The 19,821-nt window shown below is 41.6% G+C and overlaps 3 protein-coding genes across 3 annotated transcripts; 1 reads left to right on the forward strand and 2 right to left on the reverse strand.

Moving 5' to 3' along the window:
• Nucleotides 1-4,941: 4,941 nt before the first annotated feature.
• Nucleotides 4,942-6,763, reverse strand: LOC119646161 (geranylgeranyl transferase type-1 subunit beta). Its single transcript, XM_038046534.1, has 7 exons — nt 6,413-6,763; nt 6,190-6,340; nt 5,985-6,132; nt 5,757-5,920; nt 5,516-5,668; nt 5,340-5,458; nt 4,942-5,277 (listed from the first exon to the last, which is right to left on the reverse strand). Exons 1-7 carry the CDS (start codon nt 6,511-6,513, stop codon nt 5,028-5,030), a joined length of 1,086 nt encoding a protein of 361 aa, XP_037902462.1. The 5' UTR covers nt 6,514-6,763; the 3' UTR covers nt 4,942-5,027.
• A 5,034-nt stretch (nt 6,764-11,797) lies between these two features.
• Nucleotides 11,798-12,571, forward strand: LOC119646162 (transcription initiation factor TFIID subunit 10-like). Its single transcript, XM_038046535.1, has 4 exons — nt 11,798-12,002; nt 12,068-12,132; nt 12,189-12,306; nt 12,361-12,571. The coding sequence occupies exons 1-4, from the start codon at nt 11,886-11,888 to the stop codon at nt 12,466-12,468; spliced, it is 408 nt and encodes a 135-aa protein (XP_037902463.1). The 5' UTR covers nt 11,798-11,885; the 3' UTR covers nt 12,469-12,571.
• A 5,908-nt stretch (nt 12,572-18,479) lies between these two features.
• LOC119656795 (probable 39S ribosomal protein L24, mitochondrial) lies at nt 18,480-19,609 on the reverse strand. The gene is made up of 4 exons (XM_038063405.1): nt 19,408-19,609; nt 19,167-19,323; nt 18,902-19,095; nt 18,480-18,843 (listed from the first exon to the last, which is right to left on the reverse strand). The coding sequence occupies exons 1-4, from the start codon at nt 19,501-19,503 to the stop codon at nt 18,532-18,534; spliced, it is 759 nt and encodes a 252-aa protein (XP_037919333.1). The 5' UTR covers nt 19,504-19,609; the 3' UTR covers nt 18,480-18,531.
• Nucleotides 19,610-19,821: the final 212 nt, after the last annotated feature.

A 19,821-nucleotide genomic window follows, 5' to 3' on the forward strand; every position in this document is an offset into this window, starting at 1 on the left:
TCCTAGTGCCGATCATATGGCTGCTCAGAGTTTTCCTGGAATATTAAAGGAAATTATCGAAAGTGGAGACTATTCCTCTGAACAAATTTTTAACGAGGACGAAACTGGTTTATTTTGGACAAAAATGCCTGGCCCCCTACATGAGGATGGACGATTCCGTAGCCTACACAATGACGAAATGTATGAGCGATACCATGACCGTCCGGTTGTGGATAAAATCCGGCTCAATAGGTTGCGGTGGGCGGGTCACTTAATCCGTATGGATGAGGATGATCCCACCCGGAAAGTCTATAAGGGCAATATCTATGGTAGAAAAAGAAGACGAGGCCGACCCTGCCTAAGATGGACTGATGGCGTAAGTCAGGACGCCAGTCAGCTTTTAGGGATATCGAATTGGTGGACCTCGGCGCAAAACCGGGATGTCTGGAGTTCCTTATTAAGGCAGGCCTAGACCGGATATCGGTTGTTGCGCCGTTGATGATGATGGTGAAAAATGCCTTCTCGTATTTTTATATCGCAGGAAGAAAAGTCTATGCATGGGTTTAAAGCAGCTAAAGATCGTTTGGCGTTGTTATTGGGTTCGAATGTTGAAGGCGATTTTAAATTGAAACCCCTTTTGGTTCATAGGTGTGAAAATCCTCGAGCTCTTAAAAATTATGTCAAGAGTACTCTTCCAGTTATATGGAAGGCTAATCCAAAGGCGTCACCCATGCCTCAACACTGGCTCACGCTGATGATACAAATGATGTTAAAAGTCTTCATACAACGAATTAACTAGTCATTGTTATGAGTTTTTAGTGTGATTATTACGATTTTTTAGTTCTGTTCAGATTTCAATTTTGCCTACGAAAATAGAGTTTCTGTTGTAAATCGCCCTCAACAAGGGTTCTATTTTTTCATTGATGTTCTTCGCATTCTATTTAATAGAATGTACTTAACGTTCTTGTAAAAAAAACAAAGCACGTACAGCGTATACTCCCTTTCTGAGCATTTATGTATTTCGTACGACGGTATCCGGATTTCAATTTCGCTCACTGTATATAAATGAAATCATTTTAAAGCACTGTGCTTATGCTTTAACAAGGGGCATGGAAATAGAAGAGGAATTATTTGTTTAGAGGAAAGTATACGAAATAATTTAAAATTATGCTGTGGGCAACCTATACCTAAAAGGGAGAAAGGGAAAAAACGAGCAAAAATAGTCCAAGACTTGCTGGAATTGCTGGATGTAGAAATGACCTTGGTTAATGTAAAAACTGTTCAGCGATGGTTGAATGATCTCGGATTTTGGGACTAGCTAAAAAATTATAGTTTACGTTTAAGGGGGTTTTCCTATTGGACGCTCGATATTTCAACCTTTTTTTGGCACGTAATCTTTTCAATTTTTTTTATATGTTATTATTGCGGCCTTGAGTTATGATACAATATTTTCAACTAATGAATTTTATAATTGTTTGTATTTGTTTTTTGCTTTTTAAAGTGGGCTCCTCTAAAAAAATGGGTTGTTGATAGGAGCACGTCTCCATTTGCAGTAATTTTGTACCGAAATTCTTTTTTCCTATTTTGTATACATACTTGCCTTTATCGTTCGAACCACGTTTATAATTTGATCTTACTAAATATTATGGATATCGGATACCAGTCGACTCAGCTGTGAATGAGTACTTTAGTTAAATTGATAATCTTGGGTGGGCACAATGCTGACCGCATTGTCTCCTACAGCGCACTGTAGTGTAACAGTGTAGGGCAAAATTCTATAGAAAATAATGGGCGTTTACAAAACAGCGATTGCAAAAAAATGAGATTAAGGCAAACTTGATGAGCGTAGTAGCCCGTTGCTAATTAAATTGTGGCGTTCCTAACATACGCGGCGGTCGATCACTACCAGTGTCGAGGGAAAAATGGACATGATTGGCTTTGGGATGATGATATCTAAATGAAGGTCCATGAAAAAAAAACACCCATATGATTAGATCCTTGTCGATAAACCGCTGGTCAATTGTCGAAGTTATAAGAATGCGAAATGGGAAGCAAGGAAATGGATCTGTAGCGCTATAAGGCCCGCCCCTCTGAATAGTAGGTAGCCTCACATATGCAGACAGAGAAATAAAAACATACTGTAATATTGAGTTTCAAAAGAATGTTCGCAGTATACTGTGAGAGTGTGTTTATTGAATTGAATCATTCAAAACCTACTTTAGGGGTTTGTAATAAATTTTCAAAAATAGGTTTAATTTTTGAGTATATAAAGCCCCCTTAATGATAAGAACTATACATTGCCTGCTTGAGCCCCGGTGGACATATTGTGGGAACCACTCCCGATATTTGGAATAATTTACCTGTGAGCACCACAGAAGTTGTGGAGATGATTAAGCGAATGAAACCGGGGAAAACAGCAAGGCCTGATGACATGGCAGCTGATCTTTGGAAAGTGAAGGGCTGGAAGTTTTTTCCCATACTCCACATTTGCGACATTGTTCAAATTACCGTGTGCCGAACCGGGTTCGTCAAGAGCTGTGGAGCTGCTGAAGCCATATATACTCTGCCGTTATTTATGCAGAAATACGATCCTTTCTATATTCGTTTCTAAGTCAAGAGAAGTCGATTCACAGTGTGCTACGCTACGCTGAGTTAGAGTGTAAAATGTGACAGAGCAACTTAAGTATCTCAGATCGATGTTCTCTGTCGATGACAAACTGCGCCATGAAATTGCTTTATGTATCAGCGCAACCTGGATGAAGTGGTGCTACCCAAATGGGGTTCATTTCGATAAACTCATCAACGAACAACGAGTGCTCACAGGCGGCCACGAAGAGAAAGATGTTGAGGAACACTTTCATAACATAACATAACGTTACGATCACCTCCGAAATGAGGAGATCCCCGATCACTATGGAGTTGCACCCGCCGAGGAAAAATCGAAAGTGAGACATCTTCGTTGGTATGCTTATTTAATATGTACTGAAAATTTACAAGTTAAGGTTAACCTAAACATCGAATTTGATGGAAGACGACTAGAAGGCTAACTGAAAAACTTAATTTTTTGGCTTCATATTCACCAAATAAACAAGTCGGAACACCGGAAGCTGGTGCTTCGGGTGTAGGGATTTTGTGTTCATCTTATATGAAAAACTTCCTACGCACACTTTTCCATTTGTACTCAATATCATATTTTTTTCAAACTACAAGATATACAGACGTAGATATTATGCTCAACCTAAATCACACCCTGCTTATACATGCACGTATATAAATTGATCGTACACATATTTCCGAATTACCTCGTGCACAAAAGCATAGATATGTACATAGACAGACAGTACGTATATTGAATACCGCTTGTTCAATGTACAAATATATTTATCTGATTAGACACTACTCCAACGATTCATTTACATATCCGTATAAATACATACATATGTCTGTCTCGGGTAAATGATATTGATATATAAATGATTAAAAAACTAAAGCGAAATTTGAAATAATAAAAAAATTGTTTTTTCTTTTTCGCTGGGGTAGCTATTTATTCTTGCAAATACCGATATCTCGGGAACCACTTGTTCCCTTCATCAGTGCTAACAAGCCTTATCGGGATTTGCAAGAATAAACATGTACACCAGCAAAAATATACACTTTTTTTATTATTTCAAATAATTAATCGCTGGAAACACCGCATAATTACACTCAGATAAAGCGAAATGTTTTCCTGCGGCCTCCCATTCATGTGAGCTCACTTTGGTGTAGTACTGACAAATTGGTATGTTATGATGACGTCATACATGCATACAAGCTTTACCTTCTATAACTTCGTTAATAATAGTTGGATTTCCTTTAAACTTCCCAAAGTTATGTTTTATGTTGTCCTTTATGCAAGTGTAGTTCTAGCATGAACTTAGGGGGGTTTCCGGCTGAATTTCTAAAATATGCTATTTGTGCAGATATCGGAACGAGATGTATTTTGAGGTCTAGATCTCGTTTAAATACACCACTGTGAATTTTTTAAGATTTTTCGGTTGGATAAGCTCTGAAAACGCGAATTGTTACTCTTTTTGAGGGTCATATTTTGAGCCCTCACTCCCCTACGTTTCACCCGATATCAAATATGGGACCAGTTTCGAAGTACTAATTGAGCCGTTTCATTTAATACTCCACATGGCCACATTTTGTGAAAAAAATGTTGAACCCACCATTCACATGTATGGGGAGCCCTCTTAAACTTAACCCAAAATGGCGCCATGCGTAAAGGGAACTCCAGATCACACGCTCTCGCCAATTTTCGTGACAATCGGTCTAGCCGTTTCCGAATAAACTGGGTGTGATAGACAGACAGACATCGACTCGATTCTAAGTTTTGTTTCACACAAAACCTTAAAAATGTAATCAGATAAGGAACAACTATATTTCTTAGCATAATAGGACGCGATGCGACTTTCCCTTAACAGAATAATATTTCTTAGCCTTATGATAAGTAAGAAACAGGTTTTTTGAACTTACACTTAGCGTGGCATTTATAATGTAAGACTTTTTCTAGGGATACTCTCACAAAATTTGTTTAGTATTTTCGTGATTTATAAGGCTATGAATGAACTTTGATCATGTAAGCATGTTACACAAATTAAATGCCCTCCTATATTTATATAGTTCGATACACCAAATAATGTTTTTAATGATGCCGGAAATCATTCATGGGTCAAGAGTAGTTTATCAGTTGATTCATTAGCGCTAAAGGTATCTAACTGAATTTGTAACTGTTAAATATTCATCTTGATTATTTTTGTAATGGTATACTTGATAAAATATGAGGCTTCATTATCTATGTATCTAACGTTGTAGAAAGGCCACGTCACCCGTGTATACATAAAAGACTTTTATCATTTCTAATTTTATTCATCATCTAATCTTCTCATCAGTTACTAATCGGTCGTTGTGCAAAACATTATAAACAATCACTAAATTTTTATTCTCTTCGAACATCACATTGAACTAAATTGGAATTTTTTTTTTTAGAAAATTAAGTATTTTGAATACTATTCTATGTCGATAATCGAACAATTTGAACACTCTTCAGGCTCCTGAGGGGCCCAGTGTCCTTGCAGCTCCTTCAGTTTTTTGTAAGCACGCATTGATATGTTTAAACTAGGCATTATCTCCAAAATACCTGGTTCGTTTACGAAACTAAGACCACAAAGCCCGAAGTATGTGTGAAATGGATCCGTCATCGAATCTGGCCATTTCGAGAAGCCGCCTACGGTGGTATTTTGTGTGGATAGTATGTAGCTACAATGAAAATATCAAACAGAATGAGAGCTGACATCCTAGCTAGCTTAGGGCAATTTTACCTTCTATTTTCTTCATAATCCGTTAAATGAAAGGCATTAAGTATCTTGAGTGAGGCTCCTATCCAAAATGAATAGCAGGTGTCTACCGGCTTGTTAGGGCGACCTTGGAACCCATCGATCTAATTGGATGAATTAACATTACTTTTGTTGGAGTTTAGACAGTTAGTGTCACTTACTTGCCGAAATATCAGCCATCGCTTCATCCCTTCTATTGTTTCTGGACTAAGTTTGTCTAATTGGCCACTCAACTGCAAAGCCGCTATCGCACAAAATGTTGTGCCGCCATGAGCCTCCATTTCAAAATGTTGGCTCACGCCATAATCGTACCGCTACATGTGAAGAAATATTAAACTCTTTCAATGAGGAACAAACATTGGGAAACATGATTGTATGAATTAAATTTTGTGGCTTACGTACAATGCTCTTTAATATGTACTCTGCCATCTTCTCTTTATTAACAGTTCCCCAATCGTTAAGCATAGCGCAAATTGCTGCCGCACAATACACGAAACGCATATCGTACTCGTTGCCTTCCACGGATGCGCTAAAGCTTCCATCATCCCTTTGGACAGCTGCTACACCTACAATGAATGAAATCATTCGCAAAAATGATAACCTCTTTCAAGTGTTATTGGCAATTCCAACCTTTTATTATTGCTTTACGGTTTAAGCGCTTGAGATCGTCTCCTAGGGTCACTAGTGTGGCAATTGCTGTGTAGGTCATGGCCAAATGGCCCCATTTGTACTTAGTAATGTTTTCGTTTGGCACTGAAGTGTTAATTGTGCTGGAACCCTGGAAAGACAAACAAATCCGTTGCACCAGGAGCAGCATTCACCGCAATTGGCCTACCTGGAATCCACTGCATTCGACTTCACCTTCCTTCGAAACGACCTGATATCGATATAGCCAGTCGATGATAGTTTCCACGGTCGCCGGCTGTATCGTATCCAGCGAATTCAATATATCAAGTCCGCACACGGCAAAAAACGCTATCGTCACACTGCAGATGTTAAATACATTATCTTGTAAGTAAACTGTAAATATTTGTTTTAACAGAACTTGTCTAACGTACCGTGTGGAATCATGCGATGCCAGACGAGATGGCAGTAAATCAAGAAATCGCATGAAAAACTTTGCATGTTTTCTACGGCAAATTGCATTTACGTTGGACATTGTTTCAACTTGTTTTTGGGAGAGACATTAACGTTTTCCCTTGAAAATTGTGCGCGCTCGGAGGTTACGAGGAGATTAAAAAGGAACTTTCACCCACTCCTACCACAAGTCGTTGAACGAATGACTAAATGGCATATTATTCATGAACCAGACCAGTCTTTACGCATTTCTGACGTCTGATAAAACAGCGTACTTTACGATAAAAGCTGACCTCGACAGAACGTCAGCTGTCTCTTTGCTATTTGACATTCTGTTGTGACAGACCCGGCTTTCAATGAACTAAGATATCACAGACATTTTCAGGTGAGATTTAGAAATATTAGAATCCCATAACTGTGACGTAGTTGATAAAATTCAGCTAAATCATCTAACCCTTCTCATACGAAGTAGTAACTCCAAATAAATCATTGGAAACAGAGAAGCTTACGGATTAGAAGTTGTTTAATTTGTTATATCCTGAAAGTTGTACCAATTACTCTCTATTGGATGGAAACTTATAGTTTAGAGAAGAATATTTTCTGGTATTAGAGGGTGTCCAGTATGTATGTCTATAGTGAAAAAATGAGTTACCCACAAATGATATTAACAAAATTTTATCATAGTGAAAGTGAAATTCCTTTTATTTGTAAGAAATTTAGTACATTATGTTTTTAAAAATTCATGAAAACCTTTACAATTTTTACATTTGGAAAGCTATTATAATACTTTTACATAGCTTTCTCTATTTTCACAAGGAAACTTTGTATTCTAGAGTGAAGTTTTAGCTACAATTCAACGTTTAATCCAGCTGTTTTAATATCAAGGATAAGAAATCCGGTCAAAGGGTAGTAAAGGTCCTAGAGCGAAACCAGGATTGATACCCACGATGAAGCATAAAATCTGGGAAACGTCTGCTGAACCAACACCAACAGCTCTACTACCAAACCCTATCTCCACCTATACGTGGTGATCCTTGGGAGTTCTTTCCTAATGAAAAACTGCAGACGGAGAAGGATGAAGGCGATTCTCTCGCGCCTGTACCAACTGGTCCTCCTGGTTGGGGATCGGGTAGGGCTGACAACCCTACACGGAAAACCAAATTACGAAGCTACAGAAGGAGCCTCGGACAAGATGGAATTTAAACCGATGAACCCTGCAAGTGCAACGGAATAACGATTTGCGTATCTATCATGCAACGTGCGCTCCCTGTACAAACCGAATGCTGGTCAGCAGCCAGCCGATACCCTGTCCCCTGTCCAGCGTTGGAAGAGATGGGCTGGACAGGAACCGGTTTTCTGGAGAAGAGCCACTACGCCATATATTATAGCGGACATCCAGTAAACCATGCGCTCGGATAAGGTTTCTTAGTAAGCCAAAAATGGAATCTGCTGTTATCAAAATCATAGTTGGAGATTTCAACAGTCAAGTAGGGGAGGAGCCCGTATTCAGGCGATGTGTTAGCTCTCATAGCTTACACGAAAAAACAAATGATAACGGATTGCGGATTATTCAATTAGCAGGGTCACACGGAATGGTTGTTGGAAGTACCTGGTTTACGCGGAAAGCGGTCCACAAACATATATGGGCCTCACCAGACGGGACCACTTTCAACCAAATTGACCACGTGTTGATCGAACGTTGCCACCTCTCAGCCTTGATGAATGTCAGAACATACAGGGGGCCAATATAGATTCGGATCGCTATCTCGTTGGCATGGTGCTCCGAGCTTGAATAACAACACGACCCAGAATCCCCTCTGACAATCATAGTTTAGTTTACAAAGGGATATCAATGATAACGGACCGCAGATTAATCAGTTAGAAGTATCCCACGAAATGGTTGTTGGAAGAACGTGGTTTGCGCGGAAAGCGGTCCACAAACATACGTGGGCCTCTCCAGACGGTAAACTTTCAACCAAATTGACCACGTGCTGATTGAAGGCCGCCACCCCTCACTATCGCGTTGGCATAGTGTTTCGGACTCGAATTACAACCCCACCTACAATCAGGTGAGAGTGAATATTGAAGCCATTCACAACATAGCTCTCCGTAACACCTATAAGTGGGAAATGGATGCCGCAATGACCGCAGCTAACAGCAAAAAGAGTCGGAACGACTGATTCGACGATGAATGTAAGCTAGCAACGTAACAGAAGAATGCTGCATGCCAAGTAGTGTTGCATTCTCAAAGAACCCGGGTACGTGCAGAGACCTACCAAAAACTCCGTCGAACGGAGAAGCGACTTCACAAACGGAAAAACCATAAGCTGCTCAGAGTCGATGGAATTACAGCCGAATTGGTTAAATATGGAGGGGACCCAGTACACCAAGTGGTTCATCAACTGATGCTCAAGGTGTGGGACGGCGAATCAATGCCTGACGACTGGCAATGAGGCATTATCTGTCCCATACATAAAAAGGGGGATATCACGTAGTGCAGCAATTATAGAGGTATCACGTTGCTGAGTACCATCTATAAGATATTCTCTGCTATCTTGCTAGACCCGATAGCCCCATACGCCCAGAACATCATTGGCCCATACCAAAGAGACTTCACTTCAGGCAAATCGGCAACAGATCAGATTTTCTGTCTGCGGCAAGCGATGGAAAAACTGTTGGAATATGGACAACAGTTGCACCATCTATTCATCGACTTTCAAGCCGCCTATGATAACGTAGCCAGGGTGAAACTGTACACGGCCATGAAAGAATTCGGTATCCCGACGAAATTGATAAGACTGACTAGGCTGACCCTGACCAATGTGTGAGGCCAGATAAAAGCAGCAGGATCACTCTCAAGACCAATCATATCATGCGTCCTCTTCAACCCTCGCCCCGCCCTCGAGAAAGTGATCCGTGCTACTGAGGTAAATGCAAAGGGTACGATCCTCTTTAAGTCCACCCAACTACTGGCCTATACTGACGATATCGACATGATGAGAAGAACGACCCGAGACGTACAAACTTCCTTCATCCAGATCGAGCAGGCGGCGCGAGATCTTTGCCTGCACATCAATGAAGGCAAGCCGAAATACATGGTGGCAACGTCAGCGCCAAAACCCAAAGAACGAACAACATCAAATCGCATTAGTCAAACGAAAACAGCTTAGACGATGAAATTCGCACGCGGTCGTTAGCAGCCAAGAGAGCCTATTTCAGCTTACAAAAACTGTTTCGCTTGAAACGTCTCACGATAGGGTCAAAGCTCTTACTGTACAAGACAATGATCTTGCCAGTCCTCATGTATTCCTCGGAGACTTAGGTTCTTAGCAAGAAAAATTGCGAACTCTTGGCCGCGTTCGAGAGAAGAATCTTTCCAAGAATTGTTGGCCCCCTACATGAAGATGGACGATTCCGTAGCCTATATAACGACGAAATCTAAGAGCTATACGATGACTGTCAGGTTGTGGATAAAATCCGGCTCAATAGGTTACGATGGGCAGTGCACTCCATCCGTATGGATGAGGATGATTCAGCAATATCTATGGTAGAAAAAGAAGACGAGGCAGACCCTTCCTAAGATGGATCGATGACGTAGGCCAGGACGCGAGACAGCTTTTAGGGGTATCGAATTGGTAGACCTCGGCGCAAAACCGGGATGTCTGGAGTTCCTTATTAAGGCACGCCTAGACCTGATACCGGTTGTTGCGCCGTTGATGATGATGATGGAAAAATGGCTTGCTCTACAAAGTGATTCAGTCCAATTGCTCCTCTCCTTATTCAGAATCCGCGGAGGTTTCACGCGCCTCGATGGAATTCGCTTCATCGACTTCCTGGTAAACTCAGGAGTCCCTCAGGGATCTATTCTAGGCCCCAAACTTTTTAACATCTTCCTCCACGATATTCCCCTCCCTCCCGTAAACTTATTCCCCACGCTAACAGCAACTTAGGTAGCCCTTCACCCGCCCTTTCCCCCAACGACAATAGTCCTCCCGCGTCAGAAGGGATCCTCTTCGCTGATGACACCATCCTATATGCGAGTGGTCTCAGGCCCTCACTAGCCTCCCTCTCTCTCAATCTGCTAACCAATAGGGTGATTGCGTATTTCAACCGGTGGGCCCTCACCGTTAATTCCCTTAAGTCTAAGGTTATTTGCTTCAGAAACACCAGCGGGAAGTGTCACTGGCGCACAGTGCCACTTACGCATTGCCAACCACACGCTTAAGCCGAAACCAAACATTAAATATCTGGGAATCTCTCTCAACAACAAGCTTATACCCAACCCTTATGTCAGATCTGCTATTGCCAATGCTTCTAAGGCCTCAGTTGCATTAAAAACCATCCTCTCATTTCGGGCTCTGTTCCCTATCACCAAAACCCTTTTATATAAAACTCTTATTCGTCTAATCCTGACCTATGGTTTCCCAGCATGGGCTACTATGCCATCTAACGTAGCAGAAACCCTCCAACGTTTCGAAAAGACGATACTCAGGAAATGCACGGCCAAATACAGAAGGCCAAATCTAAAAATTTCACCAAAACTTTCTCCTGTACGACCTTTTCGGGGTTTGCCCCATAATTCCGCATATGATCAAACTGTCGCGCGTTAGACTGAAGAAGTGCCTGTCCCACCCTAACCAACTGATAAAAAAACTCGTTAAATGCAATGCCTCGTTACGCAAGTAAAGGTACTACGTGCCAGGGGTAGCTCTCCTCTCGGACAGTAATTCTCCTCTCGCCCCCTCTCTCATCACGCCCCCCTCCCTCCTTCATCCCCTTGTTTTATCAAAGCTCCTCCCCGGACTTTCACAGAGGCTAACAGCGTAGAGCCAATGTTCCGGCAGTCAATCCCCGCCCAGGTGTAGATCACCTTTCATTATTTTTCTTTACCTAGTCTAGATTAAGTCAATAAACATTAATTAGCCTGTACAATATGTGATATCTGTAAATATTAACTTCTCCCCTAAATTAAGGTCCCTCCTTCTACCAATTAGGCTCCACAAACCCACAGTCCTCTTCATCCCTTCCGGCTTGGGTCACTGTCCTTGCACAGGTACAATAAAGTAAAAGGTAGCCCTTTCTCAGTTTGCTAGGTTAGCGTTACATACTTAATTAGTAACGCTTGAGCTTTCAAGTTATAATTTTTTTGAACCGCACATGTATTCTTTTTCTTTGCTCAATAAATAAATCCGAAATCTTGATTTTTCGGACTGTTTCGGTAAATTTCTGGGATATCCACATCGTGGAACATTTTGTTCTGGCAGTTATAATCAACGCTATTTGTCGAAAGGTGGCACGAATGTCATTGCCAACCGCTATGAAGAAACGCGGCCATATTTCTCCAATAAATGGTATAAACTGCACTCCAGTCGCCTTTGTTGACATTCGCCGTCAGTTTTGAGATCTGTGTGTATCTGTTTGCGATCTACTTTGTGAATTTTCAATATTTTCAATATGAGCGGTGGTGATAATTTTGGTATTCATCGTGGCGCGGCACGTCCACAAGACGATCGTACCCAAGGCCAGATCTTGAGTGATTTTCTGCTGCAGTTGGAGGATTATACGCCCACGGTAAGTTTTCACTTTGTCGAATTCATAAACTTTTTCTTTGGTTTTTTAATCGTTTTTTTTTACAGATCCCAGACGCAGTCACATCTCACTATTTGAATACTGCCGGGTTTGAGGCTAATGATCCCAGAATGTAATATTATATTTACCAAAAGGTGGCACACACATAATAATTTTTTATTCAATTAGCGTTCGCCTGATATCAATCGCGGCCCAGAAATTCATCTCAGATGTTGTGAATGACGCGTTGCAGCACTGCAAGACTCGCACCAGTAATGTGAGTGGTTCCAGCCACGGATCTTCAAAGGTGGGTTGTTCGCTGGTTTCTCAAGTTATGACTGCATTTGTGTATTTTTTTTAGAACAAAGCTGGAACTAAGGATAGAAAGTACACTTTGACAATGGAGGATCTAACTCCGGCACTTGCTGATTATGGTATTACTGTCCGCAAGGCACATTACTTTGTTTAAGAGGGAAATCGAGTTTAATATTTTGTCATTATATTTCTTTGTAATATTATATTGGGAACCGTTTTATTTGAGTTAAAATAAAAAGCACATATCTGGGCTTAAATCGGTAATTTCTTTTCACTTCCACTGTCAGGTTTTTGCACCCGATTCTGGTAATTCCTAGGTTGTCTAACAAACTACGAGTTTTATGAAGATATCGCTCACAAATCTCGTCTGTATGAGAAAGGATTTGATGGAGATGGAGTAATATAATGTTGGCATTCACACAATCTATTCGTTGATGTTATTTATTTCCCCACATTTTATTTTCAATGAGAATGCGCTTCATTGTTACTATCATCACAATTATTGCTGTGCAGTGATAAACCCATAACAGCAGAGACAGTTAAGTCCTTGCGGGTTTTACGTGAGTACCTGTCTGGAAGACTTAATCCCACGGTCTTCTTAGCACACGGATCGGTTTTGTGACCACAATCAAAGTCCCGCTGAGACAATTAACAACGGTACCAGTCTATACCAAGTACATGGCTTAGCATTCATACTGGTGGATGCAAGACCTACCTAAATCTCTATCGAACTAAGAAGTAAGGCACCCTTTTTGAAACGCAACACCACGCCGAGGCCCGAAGGTCTCTTCTCGCTTGAGCATAACCACAACCCCCATGAAACTCCCACTATGGCGCCAACCGCAACAATCGACATGTACTCACATACAACGGGAGTTCACCCGGAGTATAAAAGTCCAGGGGCTATCCCGGTTCCCATGGTACCAGTATACCCCTGCTAAGGTTTCGTGACCAAATTGCCACTTCAGATGAATCCCCGTGCAGACTCGGGTCTGATCGCCCTGATTAGGCCTTTGGGGCATTCGACTATTGCATCACGGCCGGCAAGCCAAAGTGAGTACAGCGTCTCCTCGGCCACTTGGTTTTGGTTTGGCTGACAGGGTTGCCGCCCCGTCTTCCTCATCGCCACCTCTGAGCACCAACAGCAGAGACAAGTATAGAGCTAAACACAACATATCCATGACGACCGGGATACGAACCAAAAGCAACCAAATCGACAAGCTAACGCTCTACCCCCTCAACCATCGCACCGTTAGTAGTTTACTTGTGAACAATTCGAACAGTGAAGTAAATGCATTAAAATTCTAGAATGAAGATGAAATTGCATTACATTTTCGTTACCTCCATCCACAAGTACTTATCGTGTCAAGGAGGGAAAGGAAGGATTGGGTGATGAAAAGACACAAGGATATAAATACCAACCATGTGCTTTTCCATAAATCGGAGAGCGAGCGATTTTCCCTAGTTTTGCTGGTTTGGTAGATTGTCTTGTAGATCATGTCTTAATTCCTCCTCTCTGTCTAATCCGGAGAAACAAACCAAGAAAGTTTGCTGCTGTACGGTTTGGATAGTTTAGAAAAAAACTTATATAACTTTAGCTGAGGAGTTCTGACTGCCATCTATTTAGCAAGATCTACATCCTCCAGGAAATAATGTCGCGTTTTAATTACTTCTCGAGCCCATAGATTTGATATAATTTGGCTTGGAGAGTGGTGCAAATACGAATTAACTCCAGTCTATTTCGAAATATTTTTTTTGTTTGCATTTTTCTGTGCATCCACTAATTCTCCAACCTCCAATTTTAATGTTAAACCTGATTTCGACCTACATGTTATTTATGTTTAAATTGACGCATTTGTAACGAGTGATTATAATCTTGGACCTACACGGAGGTTTTCTCATTCGCACTCTTGGGTTTTCTCTGCTTGAAAAGGAAAATAAATGATTTCCCATGTATAGTTGAATTTTTGGGCGTGTAACCTTCAGTCAGTGGGTGATAACCTTCAGTTCAGTGGGGTAACATTTGCTGTTATCGATGCTCTACTAAGGTATTAACTCCCCTGTTAGCTGGCCGTCAAGAATTCTCTCGAGTTACTCCCTGTTCTTGTAAAAGGCGACTAAAGGGTAAATCTCGAATGTTATTATGTTTCAGAGAAGGCTACGTTGTTTCTGAGGCGGATTGATTTTTCGGCTCTGGTCTTTTATTTTCATCAAAGATTTATGATTGAATTCTGAATTGTGTAATTGTTCTTCGGCGACAATAGCGAGGTTCTTCAAAATACTCGTTTGTTTCAACTTCAGCAAAAATTTTGCAATGCGGGTTGGACATTCTGGGATTGAGTGAGGTAAAATCGTGGGAATGTCCGGATAGCTGAGTGGTTAGAGCATAAGGCAGTCGTACGGAAGGTCGCGGTTAAAACCTCACTGGTGGCAGTTGAATTTGTATCGTAATTTGACGCCGGATACCAGTCGACTCAGTTGTGAATGAATACCTGAATGAAATTAAGGTAATAATCTCGAGCGAGCGCAATGCCAACCACATTGCCTCCTATATGGTACTATAATCCTGTAGTGTACCGTTATGGTCTTGAATGGAGTGCTTTAACACACTTCAATGCCCTGATCTAATTGGATTATTGGGGCAACGATTATTATTATTATAAGATCGTGGAAATCTGGGAAACATTCATCTCTCTTTTGCATCAAGATTTTATTGCTCTTTGACGATGTCGGAAGTAAGTGTGAATTTGGTGCCGGATTAATGTAGACTGCACCTACAAATCTTAGGAACCGCAGCAGGAGGAACATTGCAATAGTACAGTGTTACGCACTAACGAAGGCTTCCGATTCAGAGAAAATGGAAAGTTTCTATGAATGGAAGGAAGGAAGGTTTCTATGAAATGCAGTTCAATTGAGGTTCCTTGAAGGTGACATTGGGATCGTGATATGTGACCTGAATGCCAAAGGATAGGTAGTGGCCGCTCCGACGAACCAAACTAGCGCTATGGTACGCAGTTTTGTTGCTACAGATTCCTAAGACGGCGACTGCTGCGTCGGAGCCAGCCCGTAGCGTTCACGAAGCATAGCAGCTTCCCCACACTACAACCAGTCTTTGAACGCACCCGCTCCCCCGCAAAATTGAACATGATCCGTTTTACTGATCCAGCAGTGTGAAAACTTTTTTCCTGCAAATGGTACAAACTGAATAACCCACCTGGCAATATTGATGAGCACTAGGCTCACACAGAAATGCCTCTATATCTAGTACGGATGAAGTTGTCGGCTAGGTCTTAAGAAGACTAACCTGAGAAGTCTGTTAATGGCAGTGACCAAAAGGAACTCCACCATTGCGTTAGTGAGGAAAGAAGAAACTGTAACGATTTTTTCACCGATTACCGGATCACGAAAGAGCTTACATATAGTCATAAGCCTTCCGATGATTCTGTGAGGGAAGCTAGCAGTAGGCTTTTGATTTCATTAATGAACAGCCAACGGTGTTCTTCTGGGGCTCTTTCGTGCAGTTTCTGCGTTATTTCCATTAATTCGTAAATCTCGCAAATCGCAGACAGTGGAAGAAAGAGATGATCGTTAATATTCTGGAAAAGGGCACCCGTCTTGAGTATGAAAACTGCAAAGGTATACGCGTATTTCCTATCTTCGTAAATGTAGTATTTCCTGTTCACTCCTTGATGGAGTATAGGGCATCCGCACAGTTTCACTATCATCATACTTAACGCTCTGCAAGTGATAAACCTACAGCGTCGTAAATATATTAGCTGAAATGACATTGGCATGCATAAAAGAAGAAAAGAAGCGACAAATAACCGTGTGGTTTCCGCTCTGGATCCTTCTGTACCAAACACGTTATCGTCTTTCGAATCATTATGCAACATTGTGCGGAGTTAAGCTCACCACTCCACCTGCTTTTCATTGATTTCGAGATGGCTTTCGACAATGTGCACATGGGGTGTATCTGGAGTGTTCTCTGCAGAAGGAACATTGCAGGGAAACTAATAGCTGTTATCAGGGCGATATATGATGGAGTATAATCGCACAGGAATTCGAAGGCCAGAACATAGCCCCCTTGGATTGCATTGGCAGTAATAATTTTCTTCTGGTTATCGTTGAATATTTTCCAAGCAAGCAGAGTCGAATGGAAGCCACTGACTGATCATCGCTCTCTCCCTATCTGCATTAATTGGTAGAGCATCGAAAACTTTGATTGATTTGTATAATCTAGAAAGCGTTGTTTCAACCGACGGTGGCCTCGGTTGTTCGTTTCATAATGTCAATATCGTCAGTATACGCCAGTAGTTGGGTGAACTTGAAGAAGATCGTGCCTTTCGTATTTACATCAGCATCAAGAATCACTTTTTCCGAGGGTCAGGGTAACAAGGATGCCCTATCGTGTGTCTCAGACCGTTGCGGATGTTGAGTAGCCTCAAGAGTGATCCTGCTGCTTTTACCTGGCAGCCTAGTCGGTTTTATCAATTTAGTCGGGATATTGAATTCTATCATGGCCATGTACAGTTTTACTCTGGCTATGCTATCATAGGTGCCCCTGAAGTCGATGGAAAGATGGTGCAATTGAGGCCATATTCCAACAGTTTTTCCTCAGAGAGAATCTAATCTGTTGCTCATTTGCCTGGAGTGAAGTCTCTTTGGTATGGGCTGATGATGTTCTGGTCGCTTGGGGCTATTCGGCCTAGCAAGATAGTGGAGAATATCTTATAGATGGTACTCAGCAACGTGACCCCTCTATAATTGGTGCACTGCGTGATATCCCCCTTTTTATGTATGGGGCAAATAATGCCTCTTTGCCAGTCATCAGGCATTGATTCGCTGTCTCACACCTTGAGCATAAGTTGATGAACCGCTTGGTGTAATTCGTCGCCTCCATATTTAACTATTTCGGCTGTAATTTCACCGGATCCTGGCAACTTATGGTTATTAAGCTCATGAATTGCACGGAATGTTTCTTCCATAGAAAGTGGTAGCAACATTTGCCCTTTATCTTCAGTTGCCAGGACCTTAAATTCGTCGATATTCTGGTTGTTGAGTAACTCATCGGATTACGCAACCTATTGCTCTAATATACCCATACGATCAGAAATCAGATTTTCCTCTTTGTCTCGATTGGATAAGCAATGTATATGGCTTCATCCTGCTGACTTGATTGCAAAACTTGCGGGCCTGTAGCGGTTGCCTCCTCCTTCTGTACTTTTCAAGTATACCGAGTTGTTGACTTTGGTTGACTAGGAAACCTAATCCGAACACATGATTTACTGGGTGGCCGCTATTATATATAATATAGTCGCTCTTCCCGAGGGAAGTGGTCCTTGTCCAGCGCATCACTTCCAACGCTGTTACATCAGCCTCATATTGGGACAGGGTATCGTTCCATTAGCAAATGCGCAAATTGTTTTCAGTTTTCATTGCCGGGCCTGCCTTTGTGAGATCCATCCAGTCCGAGGTTCCTTTTGTGGCTTTGTAACAATTGTTTTCCGTGTAGGGTGGTCAGACCTACCCAACACCTAACCTGGAGAACCAAAATAAATAAAAACTTGATTATAGTGGAAAGCGTGGATTAAACGAAATTGAAATTGGGGCTGGAGATTTAGTTAGTACAATTTCTACCGCTTGTAGGCGTGAGAGACTGACCTTTATCCTTCTCTATCTGTAGCTTTTCGTTAAGAAGGAACGCTCAGCGGTCAACATGTGGAAGTGCAGATAACGTTTGGTAATAGGACTGTTTCTAGGTTTTGTGCTTCATTGTGAATACCAAACCACATTTTCGCCCTGGGACCTATGCTAACTTTTAACCGTCTTTCAATAACTTATATTTGTGTCATGTGATCGTAATATTCTGGCCTAAGAAAATAACAAATGAATAACTTCGTTGGCGAATGAACCAGGCATCCGTGGAGTATCGATCAGAAGGTGGAAGTATCAGTGGATGGACCACACATTGAGAACGGAGGACGACTGTATTCCTGGTTGTCATGCCATGCAATGGACTATCCTAGGATGGTCGACAAGCAGGTTGCTCTAAAGCTATGTTTCATAGAACAATGGAGGATGAGTGCTGAGCGTGAGGAGTTAAGCTCCGCATAGGTGTTTTCTGGTAAGCACATGTTTATTTCCCCAACAAGGAATACAAGCACATACACAGACTTAACAGCAAAATATATTTATTACAACCTATTTACAATTAATCCTAATACCAATAAGTTTTCTTCGGTATCCGGTCTTCTTGTATACCCATTTCGTCCATTATTTCCATCTCGAAAGTGCGCAACGATGGCTTGAATGTTACTTCGCTCACAACACTTCCAGGAGTATCTTTCGGCTTTTCGACGTAGGTACCTTTCGTCTTGTAATCGTAGGTCTCTTCATTCGCTTGCGGAATCGGAATAATTCTGCCGGTTCTTACTGAGACTCGAACTTTTTCTCCTTCCTCGGTAAACCGCCACTCCATCTCTGTTGCTTGCAAATCAGAAGGGTCCACTAGGGCAACCTGCTCATTTATCTGAAAGAGAATTCTAAGCTCATGCACTTAATTTGGATTTGTACACATGTCAGCATACCACTAGTGGAGCCTCGGATTTTATAATAATCCCCGGGTAATCTTTGTCTTTACCGACTTTCCGATAATGGCAATTGAGCCCGTCAACTATGACCCAATTTCTCTCAGTGATGACTGACTTGACGATGCCTTGTCTCCCCTTGTCTTTACCGATTAGGACCTCGACACGATCTCCGCGAAATATGTTCCACTCCGCTGAAATGATTAGAGAATTAAATAGTTCTCTAGCTTTGACCTCGTCAGCATTCAAGATGGGAATCACTTACGAATAGGCTCAACGAATACTTTCTTCCTATACGTCCCCGGCATATTCTGTTGGCGGAACTGTCCTGTCCACGGGCGGTTTGTGGTGTATCGGAATTTTTTTCGCTCTACAGTTCGGGGGAGGTAATTAGGTAGACCTCGTGGCGTTTTCCAGAAGACCTTTTAAAGGAAGTAATGAAGTCCTCATTTAGTGTTCTCAACTAATATCGAACCTTGTTCATAATTGGAATTCGTAGCACGCACCTGCTCCTTACTCCTTTTCACATAGCTCTCAGGCAAGTTCGAGTAGTCCTTCAGAAAAGAACTAGTCTTATTACGGAGGAATTGTAATATTCTCATTTTAACGTGAGGGCACAGAAGTTCATAAATAAGTTAAAACCCCTCAGCCAAACACTCCGCAACAGACTTCAGGGGACCTTTGAGGTTACCGAAGTGATAGAAGAGTTGAAATGAAATTGACATTCGACTGATGTCCTACCGTATTGAAAGCAAGTTGATAGTTGTGATGTATATATATTAATTGGTGGAACTTTTCGGGACTTATTTACATTCGCGTTTCTGTTATGACCTTCGTGCCGAACGTTTCAGTCAAAGCTACCACAGTTCTCTATTCGTGATCATAAATTATTGTAAATTATTTGCGCCATTTAACATTTC

The sequence above is a fragment of the Hermetia illucens genome, chromosome 1 (genome assembly GCF_905115235.1).
Source record: "Hermetia illucens chromosome 1, iHerIll2.2.curated.20191125, whole genome shotgun sequence".
Taxonomy (NCBI): Eukaryota; Metazoa; Arthropoda; class Insecta; order Diptera; family Stratiomyidae; genus Hermetia; species Hermetia illucens.